The sequence below is a fragment of the Populus alba genome, chromosome 12, assembly GCF_005239225.2.
Source record: "Populus alba chromosome 12, ASM523922v2, whole genome shotgun sequence".
Lineage (NCBI taxonomy): Eukaryota > Viridiplantae > Streptophyta > Magnoliopsida > Malpighiales > Salicaceae > Populus > Populus alba.
This window is the reverse complement of record NC_133295.1, coordinates 13823289-13838857: the sequence shown is the minus strand read 5'-3', so window position 1 is coordinate 13838857 and position 15569 is coordinate 13823289. Positions and strand designations below refer to the sequence as shown.

The following is a 15569-nucleotide window of genomic DNA, read 5'->3' as shown; positions in this document are numbered from 1 at the left end:
ATTCTATGCTTTTTAAAAATGTATTTACTTTGAAAAAATATTAATTTATTTTACTGTTTTTTAATAATATTGATATGCTGATATTAAGATTTTTTAAAATTAATTTTATATAATTTTAAATAAAAAATATTTTTAAAAAATTTCATACACCACAATATTAAATATTAATATATATTTAATAATTTAATTAAATTCTGGAAATCCATTGGAATCAACAACGAAAATAATCATTCAAAAAAGATGTCAAATATTGCTTTATTTTCTACACAGGTGTGACAACGGAAGCTTCGAACAGACTAATACTATTGCGTAATTTTAAAGGATTAATATAGTAATTAAAAAATAATTTATATAATGAAAAATAATATTCAAATGACTAATACCTATACGAATACTTAAAATTTAAATGATAATTTATAAATATCTAAATTTCTTATTTAATAAATAACAAATAAAATATGAATATCAAGAAATCTAACATGCATCACTCATTATTATTCATATTTAACATGTGATTTTTAATTTATTTATTTTTATCAAATTTTATCTTTTTTATTGCTTTTTGTTTAGTTTTGGTTCATTTTTGTATTGCATTTTCTTTCAAATCTTATCCCTCTGTGTTTTGTAATTGATAATTCCACTTGGTTATTCTTTTAGGTTTACCTTCATTAGTCCCAAACTCATGATTAGGATTATAAGTTTTAAATATTAACACGGATTGATTTCAATTTTTTTTAGATTTTTTTTAATTTTTTTTTTCAATTTAATCCTTCAATATTTGATTTATTAGGAATTGGTCTTCATGTTTTTTTTTTTTTTTTTTCACTTTCAAATTGGTCGCGAGGTTAATAAATTGACCTAATTTAAGTAGGATATTTTTTTTCATTGTTTTTTTTTAATTTATTTTTTCAGTTTTTCACTTTAATAGTGGATTATTTGATAATTGAGCTTTCAATTTACTTCCAACTAGGTTATCTTAGTGTCACAGCCAGGTCGCATAATTTACATGTTAACTTGAATTTATTCGGGTAGCTTTTTTTAATCTTTGTTTTCATTTCTTTTTGTTTTTTTTATTTTTATTATCAAAATTATACAGGCTTGTTGACTCGGGGTAATTTAATGACGTGAGTTTTGATTTTTCTTTCATTGAGAATGGTTGCTCCCCTTGGCTTCCCTTCTTTATGATGGAAAAAGAAATTGGGTAGATGTATACATGATATAGCGCGAGCGACCCATATAATTATAGTTTGTGAATCGTCCATCTAGTTATAACTTGTGCATTATTTAAGTTGTATATATTGATGGATTTGAGATCTCACTGTAAGTTCATATATTAATGAGTTCTAAGTTGGAATATTTTAATAACCAAAAATCTTCCAAATGCAATAGGATTGAATTTCTTTCAAATAAAAAGCTTTGATTCATAATTAGCAAGGTATTCCTCTATCTTCTATTACAATGATGCAATGGGAGGGATAAGCAACTTCCTCCTCATTTCCATAGAAAATTAGCCGCGTACGGCATAATGACTAATATATTGCAATATTTGAAAATTGATCACCAACACTTGAAACATGCTATAAGCATACAATTATAAACACATCATCAACATCGGATGCATTCACAGATAACTTATAATAACAAAAACATGAAACGGTTAAATATTTGGCATAAAATTGCATCATAGACTTAGGATGAAATTGTATGTTTTTATTATTATTATTATTATTTGGAACCAAGCCAAGAAAAACTTGATATATCTTGTGTGAAATAATTCGTTTTTCTTTTCTCGACTCTCCTCGGTCCCATATATCTTGACTTCCCTTTGGGATTTGAAAGTTCTCCTCCTTTCGAGGAAGTGAGAATCCTGCTGATATACTTGCAAAAGAAGTAACTATAGATTTCAATACAAACAGAACGCGTTTTTGCTGCCTCCAAATTAACAAGAACGCGTTCTGGTTAGGGTCAGGAGAGAAGGTTTTTAGGTGTCAGTTTCAATCCACTTTTCCCACGTTGAGGTTTTCTCTTGTGTGAAAGACTTCGTTTCTTTTCTCGGCTTTCCTTGTTGTTTCTTGTCCCATTTATCTTATTTAAAAGTTCTCTGTTATTTCAAGAAAATAAGATTTAAAAAAAAAAAAAAAACGGCATAGTTTTATTAAGGGAAAATTATAGAATGATTTAAAAGTTTTCTGAATTGACTTGCTATATTTATTCTATGTTATTATTGACCTTTTCTTTTTTAATTTTTTTCATATGATACGGGATTCATGATGCATCATTGATAAATACGATAATATTAACCTAGTCGGTCTAAAAGAGAGAAATTTTTACAGTCCCAATCTTATTAATATGTATATTTTTAGAGATTTTGCCAGTTACAGTAATGATCATCAAACTAATTACTTTCATAGTATTGAAACATGGTTTGGAATTAATGAAAAATCTGGGTTCTTGAATCATGGCATGATCTGTCAGCTTAGTGGGACAACTTTTCCGTGCAGTACAAATGAATGGTACTATGCTGATTGCCATGCCTATGTATATGATAAACTCATTGAGTTCACATTAACAAGTTCATTTTCTGAGTTATTTTCTTATACAGTCCCAGGAATCATGGCAGATTATGACAAAAACACCACTTTCATTTTCTGTATGGATTGTTTGACCAGTGATATTGAATAATATATATATATATATATATATAATATATATATATATATATATATATGTGTGTGTGTGTGTGTGTGTGTGTGTGTGTGTGTGTGTGGACTCCTCAGACGGTGTAAGGCATGAAATTTCCGGCATGTGAATGCATGTTACTTCCGGCCATCCAAAATATGTTTTTTATCAGGGTAGTCGGCTCCTTGCAATCTTGTTTTATGCACCAGAAAAGTATAGCGGGCCAGTTGCTGTTTTTTCTTTATATAGTATGTGTTTGTCATTTTTACCCGTGTAGAATCAGACACTGATTGGTTAAAATTTAATTTTATTTATTTAAAATTAATGTTTTTATGTTTTTTTTTATATAATTTTGATGTAATAATATAAAAAATATTATTTTAATGCGTTTTCAAGTAAAAAATACTTTAAAAAGCAACCACCACTCCTCTCCAACACCACCTTCATTTTATATATATATATATTAACATAGATGTTCGGACCAACTTGTGTGTACCTCGACTAATTCTACGAGCTCTGAAGCTAACAATCATGTAAGTCTACAGTGACCCTGAAGTTTATGGAACTCTAACTGGTGATCTCTAAAAAATAAAATCCAAAAACTGACCAGGTAAACTGCACCTCCTCTCGTAATTACACCACCTTCATTTGTTTTGATGCTCTCTGGTGTACCTAATTCATTTAGTTCTTTGGCACATTGCTATATAAATACTTGCTTGACTTCAGATTCAACAGCATTTACACCTTGTTCAGCGTGATGGTTGGACCACTGTGTAGTTAATTCTTGGATTTTTTTTTAAATTAAGTTTTTTAATATTTTTAAATTATTTTAATGTGTTATTATAAAAAAATAAAAAATATATATTATATTAATATATTTACAAATATTTTTTTTTTTTTTGAAAAACAATCTAAACACTCCAAATTTTGACACCACCTTCATTTGTTTTGATGCTCTCTGGTGTACCTAATTCATTTAGGCACATTGCTATATAAATGCTTGCTTGACTTCAGATTCAACAGCATTTACACCTTGTTCAGCGTGGTGGTTGGACCACTGTGTAGTTAATTCTTGGATTTTTTTTTAAATTAAGTTTTTTAATATTTTTAAATTATTTTAATGTGTTATTATAAAAAAATAAAAAATATATATTATATTAATATATTTACAAATAAATTTTTTTTTTTGAAAAACAATCTAAACACTCCAAATTTTGACAGTTCCCATTTTTTTAAACAAAGCTGGAAATTAGGTCCCCCCCCCCCCCCCCCGCCCGCGATATGTGACCTTATACATATTTTAAGCAGGCCGAGAAGACAGCTCATAGCAGCAAAAGAGGTCTTAAAGGACAAGTATTAAAAACTACCACCTTGTGCTGGAGCAAAACGAGTCGAGAGGGACTAGGAGTAGGAGTGAAAAAAAAAATAAAAAACTAATTAAATTGAGAAAATTTAAAATAATTAAAAAAATTAAACTGTTAAAAAAACCGATCAAACTGAAAAAAATATAGCCAAATCATTTTGAACCAGTTTTTATCATAAAAAAAACGAATCGAATCAAAATCAGTCGATTTGAACCAGTTTCGGTTCGGTTTCAGTTTTTTTATAAAAAAAATTTGGTTTAATTATTTTTTTATATATAAAAACCAAACTAAAAATAATCACCCTAAAAAAAAAAACACGTTTTGAACTTTCTTTGTGTTTACTCGTGTTAAAAAACTTAAAATAGTATTTGATTATGTTTTGAAATAGAAATAATATAAAATTATTTTAAAATCATCATAAAAACATGATTCTTAAGTTTCTTTTTATGTTTTTTCAATCAATTTATATCCTTTTATATCGGACACAATCTGAAGTAACAATGAGAGATATTTTTTCATTAGTTTCTTGTAATTTGAAGGCAGGTGACTTGTCTTTAATGAGATCCTAAGATGGAATTAATTTTAATAAATACAAGCCTAATCCAAGAATTAACATCAGCTAAACTTGTATTGAAAAATATTGTAGATACATGCTTATTAATTCACATTGTTTACTGAAATAATGTAATGATGCAATTGCCACTCCCACTGAAAAAACTTAAAATTAATAATTAAAAACATTGAAGTTTTTAGACCCGGTCCGGTCTAGGGCTCAGGTTCTAAGTTTTGATCGAGTCGTCTGGATCAATTTTTTTTTAAAATCAAAACAACATCGTTTTATTAAAAAAATAAAAATCAATGGATTGCAATCAGATTTTTTTTAAAAAAAGCATAGTTTTAATGAATAAAGGAAAAATTATAGAATGATTTAAAAGTTTTCTAAATTGACTTGTTATATTTATTCCATGTTATTATTGACCTTTTCTTTTTGAATTTTTTTCATATGATACGGGATTCATGATGCATCATTGATAAATACGATAATATTAACCTAGTCGGTCTAAAAGAGAGAAATTCTTACAGTCCCAATCTTATTAATATATATTTTCAGAGATTTTGCCAGTTACAGTAATATTCATCAAACTAATTACTTTCAAAGTATTGAAATAAGGTTTGGAATTAATGAAAAATCTGGGTTCTTGAATCATGACATGATCTGTCAGTTTAGTGGGACAACTTTTCCGCGCAATACAAATGAATGGTACTATGCTGATTGCCATGCCTATGCATATGATAAACTCATTGAGTTCACATTAACAAGTTCATTTTCTGAGTTATTTTCTTATACAGTCCCAGGAATAAAAATGTATTTAGTTGATGGATTAAAAATAAAACTTAAAATAAATCGGTTTATGTAAAAACATATTCGAGTAAATTTTTATTTTATTTCATAATTAACAAGTCTAGTATTATATTTGTTAATTGTATTATTAGATTTCTTATAAAAATATACTAGTAAAAGACACTCATAAAATGAAATTCAGTTCAATTCAATAGTAAAATTACAAACTATCCTTGTTAATATAACCAAATTAACTGATTAGACTTGTTAGAACTTCTTATATTTGTATTTATTGATTGATCTGGTTGAAGAATATATTTTTTAAAAAATAATTAAGTGTATTAATAAAAAAAGAATATACCTATTAAATGTCACAAGTTGATTGATATATGTCTCGTGTGAGCTCATGTATCCGTTTGCTCAGCTCCAAGGAGGTCTGCTTCTGTAAACGTATATTCCATACCTTTCTCCGTAGGATTTTTGTTTGTAAATTTAAAAGCACCGTCGGCGGCGTTAACTGCGGTGCCCAAATCGGTACAAGCAGACTGAATGGCAATCCTCAGGCAGGCAGACTCCTTCTCTCTTAGATGTAGCTGCCTCTTAAGATGTCGCATTTCCTCATCTTTCAAAGCTAGCCTGTGCTTAAGCAGTCGTATTTCCCCGTCTTTTGATCGTATCTCGGACTCAAAGCCATTTATTCCCTTTTCACTTTCAGATTGTTGATCCTTAACGGAATTTCTTTCCCCAGAAACTTCGTTGTGATCTTCATAAGAAACATCAGCAATCATTTGTTGTTCAAGTTTAGACGATATCCGTATATTATTCTGTGCCTGTTTAGTAACAAAGTGGAAAATATGTTCAAAATATCGATCATAATACTATTTTATTTTTTGTTAAATAATAAATAATAATCATAAAATAAATATTTATATAGATATATGAAACTCAATGCACAAAGAATAGACATCTAAATCTAGAGAAACGCAACTGTCTTGTTATTGAGAAACTATAGCATATAAAAGGAAAAGCATTTTGAATAGTACTGGTTCTTATTAAAAAAAAAAAAAAATCACACACACATGTATGTATATTTATTTACACTGCAGGAAATAATATTACCCTGCCTCTCCTGATTAACAATTGTCAGGGCAATTAATTAAACTTTAATACGCAAGAGATCAAGTGTGCATATGCATCAAAGTCAACAACGTTAAGTCATCCGTCCAAAAAATGCTTTATTTTCCAAACAGAGATGTGACAGCAAAAACTGCGAACAAAGTAATACTATATGGTAATTCTAAGGAATTAATATAGTTTTTAAATATGTTTATTTCCTATTTTGAATGCTTATTCCTTTCAAAGAATATATATATATATATAATAACTAGTATCAAATACCCTAGACCGTAGCCCCAAGTCCCAACCAAAGTGGCATATTTTGAACAAATGCTATAACTACAAGACCCCGTTTTAATCTTGGACTTTAATGGTGATGCCCACAATAATAATAAAAATTAGCTATGACTTCCATCTCTTGAAATAACTGGGGTGATAACTGCCCCAATAATGTCCTCTTCTTGAGGTTTTTTTCGAGGTTCCTCGAGTATTTGGGGCAAAACATGTGGGTCTGGAAGGGCACTTTTAGCAGTCGCAAATGCTTTTTCTAAATCAGAACACATAAATTTAATGATCATCTTAAGCCTGTGAATTTCAGCATCTCTTAAATTTAGCTTTTCATTAATTTCCAGTTCTTTCTTGCAAAGCTCCAAGTTAAGGCGCTGTATTTCTTTATCTCTGGCATCATCTTCTTCCTTCTTGCCATCAGACACTAGGTAATTGAGGAACTTCATTGTTTCTTGAACTTCGAAAGCTCTGCTGTTCTCAAGGCCTGCTATTTTCATCTTAGCTTGAGATAACTGGTCCTCGAGGGAATTCCTCTCCTCTAAAACTTGACAGTGCTCTTCAAGAGAAACACTGGAAATTCTTCGCTGTTCACGTTCAGCAACCTAGAAGAAGGATATCCACATAATTATCCGTGACTGCCTGTTTAATAAGAAAGTGGAAAATATGTCCAAAATATCGACTACAATAATTTTCTTATAACCATAAATCTAATTCTGCTACACTAAAGGCAAAATTCTATTTTCTTCACTGGTGTAGAATTCTTCTTCTTTTTTTCCTTTTTTTTCAAATTATATACGGGTAAACAGAAGTTAAATAGAAGATTATGACCAGCAGGGAACTCATGGCACCCTGGAAAATCTCTTAGGACAAAGAGATTAGTGTTCTATCCAGACAATACATCTTGCAAGCTAGCGATCAAATAAGGTAATTGAGGAATTTTATTTTCTTCACAGGGGTAAGAATTCTTCGTTTTCTTTTTGCCTTATTTTTCAAATTACAAACGGGTAATTAAACAGAAGTTCAATGGAAGATTAGTTATTACCAGCAGGCCACTAATGGCACCCGGAAAAATCTTTTAGGGCTCAGAGATTAGTGTTATATCCAGACAACAAGCTAGCGATCAAATTAAAATGCTAAGAAGAAAGTTGGTAGTTACCTTTATATTCCGTAGCTTCTTTTTTATCCATCGAATCATCTTCTTCTTCTTCTTCAATAATCTTTAATTGCAAAGATTGAACGATTCACCACCTGCGACGACGACTACTTTATGGACTCCAATCCTCAGAGACTGTACGCCAGGCTTGCAAGTCTGTGCTCTACGACTACAAGTATTAGCAATGGCAGCTCGTCTTAAATATGCGTGTGTGCGGTGACCAAGTCAAATGCTATCATAGCCACAAGTCCACAACTGTTTGCTAATATCCACAATTCTTTTTTATTTCAATTAAAAAGAGAGAATAGTAAACACTGTTAACGTTACATATGGCTGAGGTCATAAATCATATTAATTATGAATGATATTTTTATAGAAAAAAATTGAAAGGAATAATAATTGTTGAAAAACTATAGCGTGTATAAAAGGAAAAGCATATTGGATACTGCTAGTTTTTATTTTTAATATTCATTCACACATACACATATATATTTATTTATACTGCAGGAAACAATATTACTCTGCCTCTCCTATAAACAATTATTAGATAATTGATACTCATATAGATACATAAAATTCTATTGATTGTTAATGGATATCTAAATTTTTTAACCAGTGAGTAACAGATAATTTCATTTTGTTATTTTTTTGAGTTTATCTTTATTAGTCTCGATCTTATGACTAGGGTCATGAATTTTAAATTATTAATATGGATTGATCTCAATTTATTTTATATTCTTTTTTTAAAAAAATTCCAATCTCATCCTTTAATATTTGATTTTTTGAGAATTAGTTTTCATGTCTTTTTTTTAACTTTTGAATTGGTTGCGTGGTTAACAAGTTGACCTGGTTTAACTTGGATTTTTTTTCATTGCTTTTTAATTTATTTATTTTTAATTTTGCCCTTCAGTAATTGATTATTTGATAATTGTGCTTTCAATTTGCTTTCAGCGAGGTTATCCTAATGTCACGATCAAGTCACAGAATTTACATGTTAACTTTGATTGATTCGGGTCGATTTTTTTAATCTTTTTTTCTTTTTTATTTTTTTATTTTTATTATCAAAATTATACAAGCTTATTGACTCGGGTCAATTTAATAACTCGAGTCTTGATTTTCTTTTCTTTAAACGGTTGTGTTGCCTTAGCTTCTCTTTTTTATGATGGAAAAAGTAATCAAATTGGCTCATGGTATAGCATGAACCACTCATTTAGTTATAACTTGTGCATTATTTAAGTTATATATATTGATGGATTTGAGATCTCACTAGTAAGTTCATATATTAAACAATTCTAAGTTGGAGTATTTTAATAACCAAAAATCTTTCAAATGCAATTGGATTGAATTTCTTTCAAATAAAAAGCTTTGATTCATAATTAGCAAGATATTCCTTTATCTTCTATTACAATGGTGCTATGGGAGGGATAACCAACTACCTCTTCATTTCCATAGAAAAGATGCCGCGTACGGCATAATGACTAATATTTTGCAATATTAAAAGTAAAATGATAAAGTTTAATCACATTAAAATCTTAAAAATAAAATATTTAAAAATTGATCACTAACACTTGAACACATGCTATAAGTATACAATTATAAACAAATCATCAATATCAATGTATTCACAAATAACTTATAAAAACAAAAACATGAAATGGTTAAATTGATATAAAATTGTATCAGACTTAAGGCCATGTTTATTTTTGTGTTTTAAAAGCGTTTTTAAATAAATTTAAAAAAAAATTAATTTTTTATTTACTTCAAATTAATATTTTTTTGTGTTTTTATATTATTTTGATACGCTAATATCAAAAATAATTTTTTAAAACTAAAAAAAATATTATTTTAATATATTTTTTAGTGAAAAATATTTTAAAAAATAATTATATTTTCAAACATGTTTTTAGGATGAATTATTATTATTATTATTATTTGGAACCAAGCCGAGAAAAACTTGATATATCTTGTGTGCAATACTACGTTTTTCTTTTCTAGACTCCTCGTTGTTACTTGTCCCATATATCTTGACTTCCTTTGGGATTTGAAAGTTCTCTTCCTTTCGAGGAAGTGAGAATCCTGCTGATATACTTGCAAAAGAAGTAACTATATATTTTGATGTTTAGAAATATAATAGTGATTAAGATTTAAAGTGTATTTTTTATAAATATATTAAAATAATATATTTTTTATTTTTCAAATTTTAAAATAACATAATTTGGATAACGTTACCAAACAAGTGTTCTATACGAACAGAACGCGTTTTTGCTACCTCCAAGTTAACAATCTGGGTCATGAGAGAAGGTTTTTAGGTGTCAGTTTCAATCTATTTTTACAGAGAAATCTATCTGCAGTTCTACACTGCTTGCTTTATGATGTTTGTCTTCTTTTGCATTGCTACGTTTAGTCTTACGTTATTATTGACTTTTACAAGTCTTTTCCCACATTGAGGTTTTCTCGTGTGAAATACTTCGTTTTTCTTTTCTCGACTTAATTTCCTCGTTGTTTCTTGACCCATTTATCTTCACTTCCTTTGGGATTTAAAAGTTCTCTGTTCTTTCAAGAAACCAAGATTGTTTTTTAAAAAAACGGCACAGTTTTAATAAAAAAGGAAAATTATAGAATGATTTAAAAATTTTCTAAATTGACTTGTTATATTTATTCTATGTTATTATTGACCTTTTCTTTTTTAATTTTTTTTCATATGATACGGGATTCATGATGCATCATTGATAGATACGATAATCTTAACCTAGTCGGTCTAAAAGAGAGAAATTTTTACAGTCCCAATCTTATTAATATATATTTTTAGAGATTTTGCCAGTTACAGAAATGATCATCAAACTAATTACTTTCAAAGTATTGAAAGAAGGTTTGGAATGAATGAAAAATCTGGGTTCTTGAATCATGACATGATCTGTCAGGTTAGTGGGACAACTTTTCCGTGCAATACAAATGAATGGTACTATGCTGATTGCCATGCCTATGTATATGATAAACTCATTGAGTTCACATTAACAATGTTGCTACCCAATTTTTGACCCACTTTTTTTATATATTTAAAAAAAATCCAAAAATAGCAAAAAACAACAAAAACCCAAAAAAATATGTTTTTAATATATTTGCATCGTTTTTAGCATTTTCAACGTCGTCTAAAAAAGAATTTAAATTTTGAAAGGTTTTTGGAACGCGTTCGACTTTTCACGCGTCATTTTAAAATCATTGATTTTCTTCATTAAATCGACGTTGATATTGCTCGTTTTCAAAAAATACAGAAAAACAAGAAAAATCAAAATTTACAAAAAAAAAAAAAGTTGAGGGACTAATTTTGATGCCCGGGCAACATTTCACCTATAAATATGGGTCAAAACTCAAAGAGTAGGGGGGGAGGGTCATCTTGTAATTTGAAGGAGGCAACACAAAAGAGGGAAAACCCTAAAAATAACTGACTGCTTCCTCTCCCTCATGAAGGACCAGCCGCCAGCCCCTCCTTGGTTTTGATTTTTTTCAGCCGCCGGCTACCCCACACCTCCCCTTTTGATTTTTTTCCTTCTTCCTCCCCCCAGCCGCTCACTAAGGCCAACCCCCTCATCAGATTTTTTCCCTTTTTCTCACCAGCCAAAGGCTGAGCCTCAGCCCCTACACAGCCCACCGTCCCTCTCATCTCTCAGCCCCCACCGAGAACGCCACCTTGCAGCGCACGACCAGCAGATCTTCCCTCTTCAACCGGCGACAGACCCACGGTCTCCCTCTTCAGCCGCAGGCGCCATTTCTTCTTTGCCCTCCGATCGGACAGCCACCCACACTCCCTCGGCCGGCTACCAACAGCAACGGAGAAGCGACTCCACAGAGCCGCCCCCCTACACAGATCGGCCACCAGCAGCAGCACAGCTGCCGCTAGACCTGCCTTCTCCACCCAACAAACGAAGCCGACCACCGCCAGATCTTCAACCGGCCAGCTACCCGTAGCAGAGGGGAGGGCGAGAAAGCCCATTGAAGAACAGATCTGCAGTGAAGCAGATCTAAAGGAGAAGATAGAGAGAGATGAGGCAGATCCGAAAACAAGAAAGAAAAATGCTTAAAATCAACTGCCATTTGTTGTGTTTTCTTGGATTTGCAGGTGACGGGGTCCTCACGGGCGGCAGGAAAATAAAGATGGGAGGAAGGCGTTACAGCACCCCCATGCCGTTTTGCATTTCACGGCGGCACGTGGACGCGCCACCGCCACTGTTGAGACCTTGCCAGACATTGTTCATACGGTTGCAGATGGCCTTCCCTGCAAATTCTGGAGTTTTAGGGACCATTTTGTAATTTTTTTAATTATGTAATGTAATTTTTGTTTAGTGTTGATTTTTTTTTTTTTGGTAATGTTGATGTACAAAAAGAAAAGAACAAAACAAAAAAAGAAAGAAAAGAAAAAAGAAAAGTATAGTGAAAAAGAAATGTGTGATTTGTATTTTATTTTATGAATGTATTTTTTGTATGGTAAAATTGCAAGAATAAGGAAGAATTTAATATTTTGATTTGCTCACGGATAAAGAATTATGAACTTGCACGTAAGTCGTATTTCTAAAATTCGATGAAAGAACAAAATCTTTAAAAATTTCTTTAACACATCAGAACACGAAGCAGCTTACCTCAGGTAGGGTGCGTTAGGGGTGCTAATACCTTCCCTAACCACAACCAGTCCCTTACCCACGATCTCTGACACGACCAGTATATCAAGTTTCCTAGTAGCCCTCAATAAATTACTAGGTGGCGACTCCAACGAATGAATTCAAAGAAAACGCAACAATAAACGAATAATCGCCAGCCGATGCCGCGCGCGGATTTTTCGACGTGCGACAAAATGGCGACTCCACTGGGGAAGGTATTTTTTCAACATTATTGGACTAAGCTTTGTGTTTTTGATGTGTTTATGTTTTTGCATTTTTGTCTTATTTTATTTTTGTTTTATCCATGCATTTTGTAGAATTATTTCATGCATCACATATTGTAATTTTTTAAAGCACGCACAAGCTTCAGGTTAGGAGGGGGACTAGCAGCTTGCCTTACGACTTTTAGTCAAGGTTTAAGTTTGTGTAAACCCCAACTCTTCGTTGAGTGCTTAGACTGGTAATAGTTGGTACACGTGCCATCTCATTGCCTACAAGCCCCTATATTGCCTTCAAGATGGTAATCACTGGGACAACGAGAGACCCTTTTTAGAGATCAAGTAGTAAACCTACCTTTTGTCTCACTTAAAATGATTAGAACCTGCGTTTTAGATGTCTGCTCCGTATATATTGTTTTGCATCCGAGCAAGCCCTTCTTGAAGCATCTTGAACTCCAGACTTGTGGGTGACACAATGGCCGTCACTCAAAAATTTTTCATTGTAGAGTTTGGGAAAAAATCACGATTCTTGTTCCATCATACAAGAGTTACGACCATATTGTCACCCCTCGAAGGGTGAGTTTGTCATATAGATTACATATTCATACATTTATCATGCATGTACCGGGTTGAAAGGTAGGTCCCATGTACAAGCTGTACTGCACGTGATTGAAGAAAGATGAGGGAAGTGAACAAAGGAGTCAGATAGAGGCTATCAGATTAAGGTTGAGAGAATCAAAAGTGAAGTAACTGGACTCAGATCTGCTCGAACAAGTGTTGAGTAGCAAATGAAAAGAGAGTGTCTGCATAGTCTTCTGTGGGAACACTGCTTGTTCACGTCCAATTGAAGCTGTATCTCTCCTTTTCCATCATAACAACAGCACTGTTAGATGTTCATCGCCTCCACATCATCTAATGGAACCAAACAACTATCGGTCTCTTGTACATGGTGCATTAGTCTTCTTTGAAGCTACCCCAATTATGAGCTCAATTCCATTTCAGCAGCACAAGATGTTGGTCTGAAAAACCATGATTAGACACTGAACTTCTACGTGGCAGAGCTCTCTCTGTAAAGATTTATTTGTGGATCTATCAAATGGGAAATGCAAAAGGGGATGTATTAATTTCATATGCTTTGAAAAATTTTTTTCCCACCAGTGGCATGAGCAAAACATTGTAGTAGGCAGAGAAGTCAGGCCTAGTCTGAAAATATGAGTAGTCGTCAAACTTCAATGTGACAGAGCTCTCTCTACAAAAATCTGTTTATGATGCTGCAACTTGAGAGTGCAAGAGGAGATTTACTAATTGCATATGCTACAAATATTTCTCTCATCAATTTCAGCACGAAGAAACTGTAGCAGGTTGAAGAGCCAGACCTGGTCCGAAAAATATGAGCAGACATCAAACTTCAACATAGCAGAACTCTCTCGGCAGGAATCTGTTTGTGGATCCGCAAGTGGAAAATCCAAGAAGGAATACAGTAGTTTCAGATCATCTATGATTTTCCTCCAACAGTGTCAGTATTAAAACGCAAAAGTAGAGAGAAGAGACATGCCTAGACTGAAAAACATGAAGAAGACTGAAACTTCCACAGAGCATAACTCCATCTATTTATGCATGTTTGCTGCATCGTTCGAGAGGAATCGAAGAAGAAATATAGGAGATTCATGTTCATCGTTTTCTCCCATAAAAGAGATAAGGCATGATTCCACGTGTTGGTAGTGGCGATACTACAAGTTTTTGGGCGCTGCCAAGATTACCAAGCTGTTAGAAAGTTTTCTAACAATCCTCAACCAACCACAGCAACATTGGAAGATTGAAATAATGTTGTGAAGATTTGCCGAAGAATTGAACAAGCTATGAAGAGAGAAAGATTGAAGGATCTGCCATGGATTCTAGAACAATGATGAGAGGTGAATCAACAGACGCCTTTGACGATGTGAACCCTTAATTATGTGGTATAGTCAGGTCTCACGGTAGCATCAATTACTCAAATGTCTTTGCCAAGATGGGACATTCCTCTGCCGTTTAAGTTTGTCGACCAACATCTGCCAGATTCCAGAATTTTGCTTGACTCCGACAAATCCCATGCAACCACCAATTTCTAGGTGGTATAATCCAGATAAGAGATGTGATGTCATGGTGGGGTCCTCAACCATTTCAATTGAGCAATTGCAAGAATTTTAAGAAGCGAGTCTGAAAGTTGGTGAGCAAATGACAAGTGGAGTTTGCAAATGAGGGTGTTATTAGCTATATTGTCCCCCGAACATCTTCAGAATGACATGTGATCAAAAGTGCTTGGCAAAACACAGATATTGCTAGAAAAGCTGATTCAAGAATGGTGATGAACTGTCAATCATATTGTTATGGAATTCTGCATTTTGTTTTAAGATCACATCTCATCCTTCAACGAAACATGCCTTGCTTTTGTCTTTTTGTTGTTTTGAAATCAACAGATGTGTATCATTTTATTCTGACAAAATATTTTGATCAAACTCCAACATGCGATAAAGGTTAATCAATCTGGAAGATTAAAAGTGTTTTGATTACAGAAATGACTCGATGTTTGAAAATGACATGAGGTGACCAAACAATTTTGAACTCATACCTCCTGAAATTGAACCACACATCATATAGCTAAGTTTTAGCATTATGCATAATGACATGTAGTGGATTCGGTAGTTATGGACTCGTGAATCATGATTCTTACAAGTCCCAATCATTACACTGGATGGGGTCAAAATTTATCGGTTCTAA

At 32.2% G+C, this 15569-nt stretch overlaps 1 protein-coding gene across 3 annotated transcripts; it reads right to left on the bottom strand.

The window, feature by feature from the left end:
- Positions 1-1973: 1973 nt before the first annotated feature.
- Positions 1974-8109, bottom strand: LOC118060625 (uncharacterized). 3 transcript variants are annotated; one of them, XM_035073868.2, is made up of 3 exons: positions 7946-8109; positions 5747-6215; positions 1974-2101 (listed from the first exon to the last, which is right to left on the bottom strand). In XM_035073868.2, the coding sequence occupies exons 1-2, from the start codon at positions 7982-7984 to the stop codon at positions 5790-5792; spliced, it is 465 nt and encodes a 154-aa protein (XP_034929759.1). In that variant the 5' UTR covers positions 7985-8109; the 3' UTR covers positions 1974-2101; positions 5747-5789. The 3 variants fall into 3 exon arrangements, 2 of the variants coding, with proteins under 2 accessions (XP_034929759.1, XP_034929758.1); XM_035073867.2 differs by lacking the exon at positions 1974-2101 and having other exon boundaries at positions 5572-6215; XR_012167497.1 differs by lacking the exons at positions 1974-2101; positions 5747-6215 and adding an exon at positions 6445-7391.
- Between the last annotated feature and the right edge of the window lie 7460 nt (positions 8110-15569).

What these genes read in the sequence shown, in the direction of transcription:
- LOC118060625 (XM_035073868.2), bottom strand. Translation starts at nt 7,984, where the DNA reads ATGATTCGATGGATAAAAAAGAAGCTACGGAATATAAAG. An exon ending in AGAAGCTACGGAATATAAAG is followed by an intron (nt 6,216 to 7,945) that starts GTAACTACCAAC and finishes GTTACTAAACAG; the next exon opens with GCACAGAATAATATACGGAT.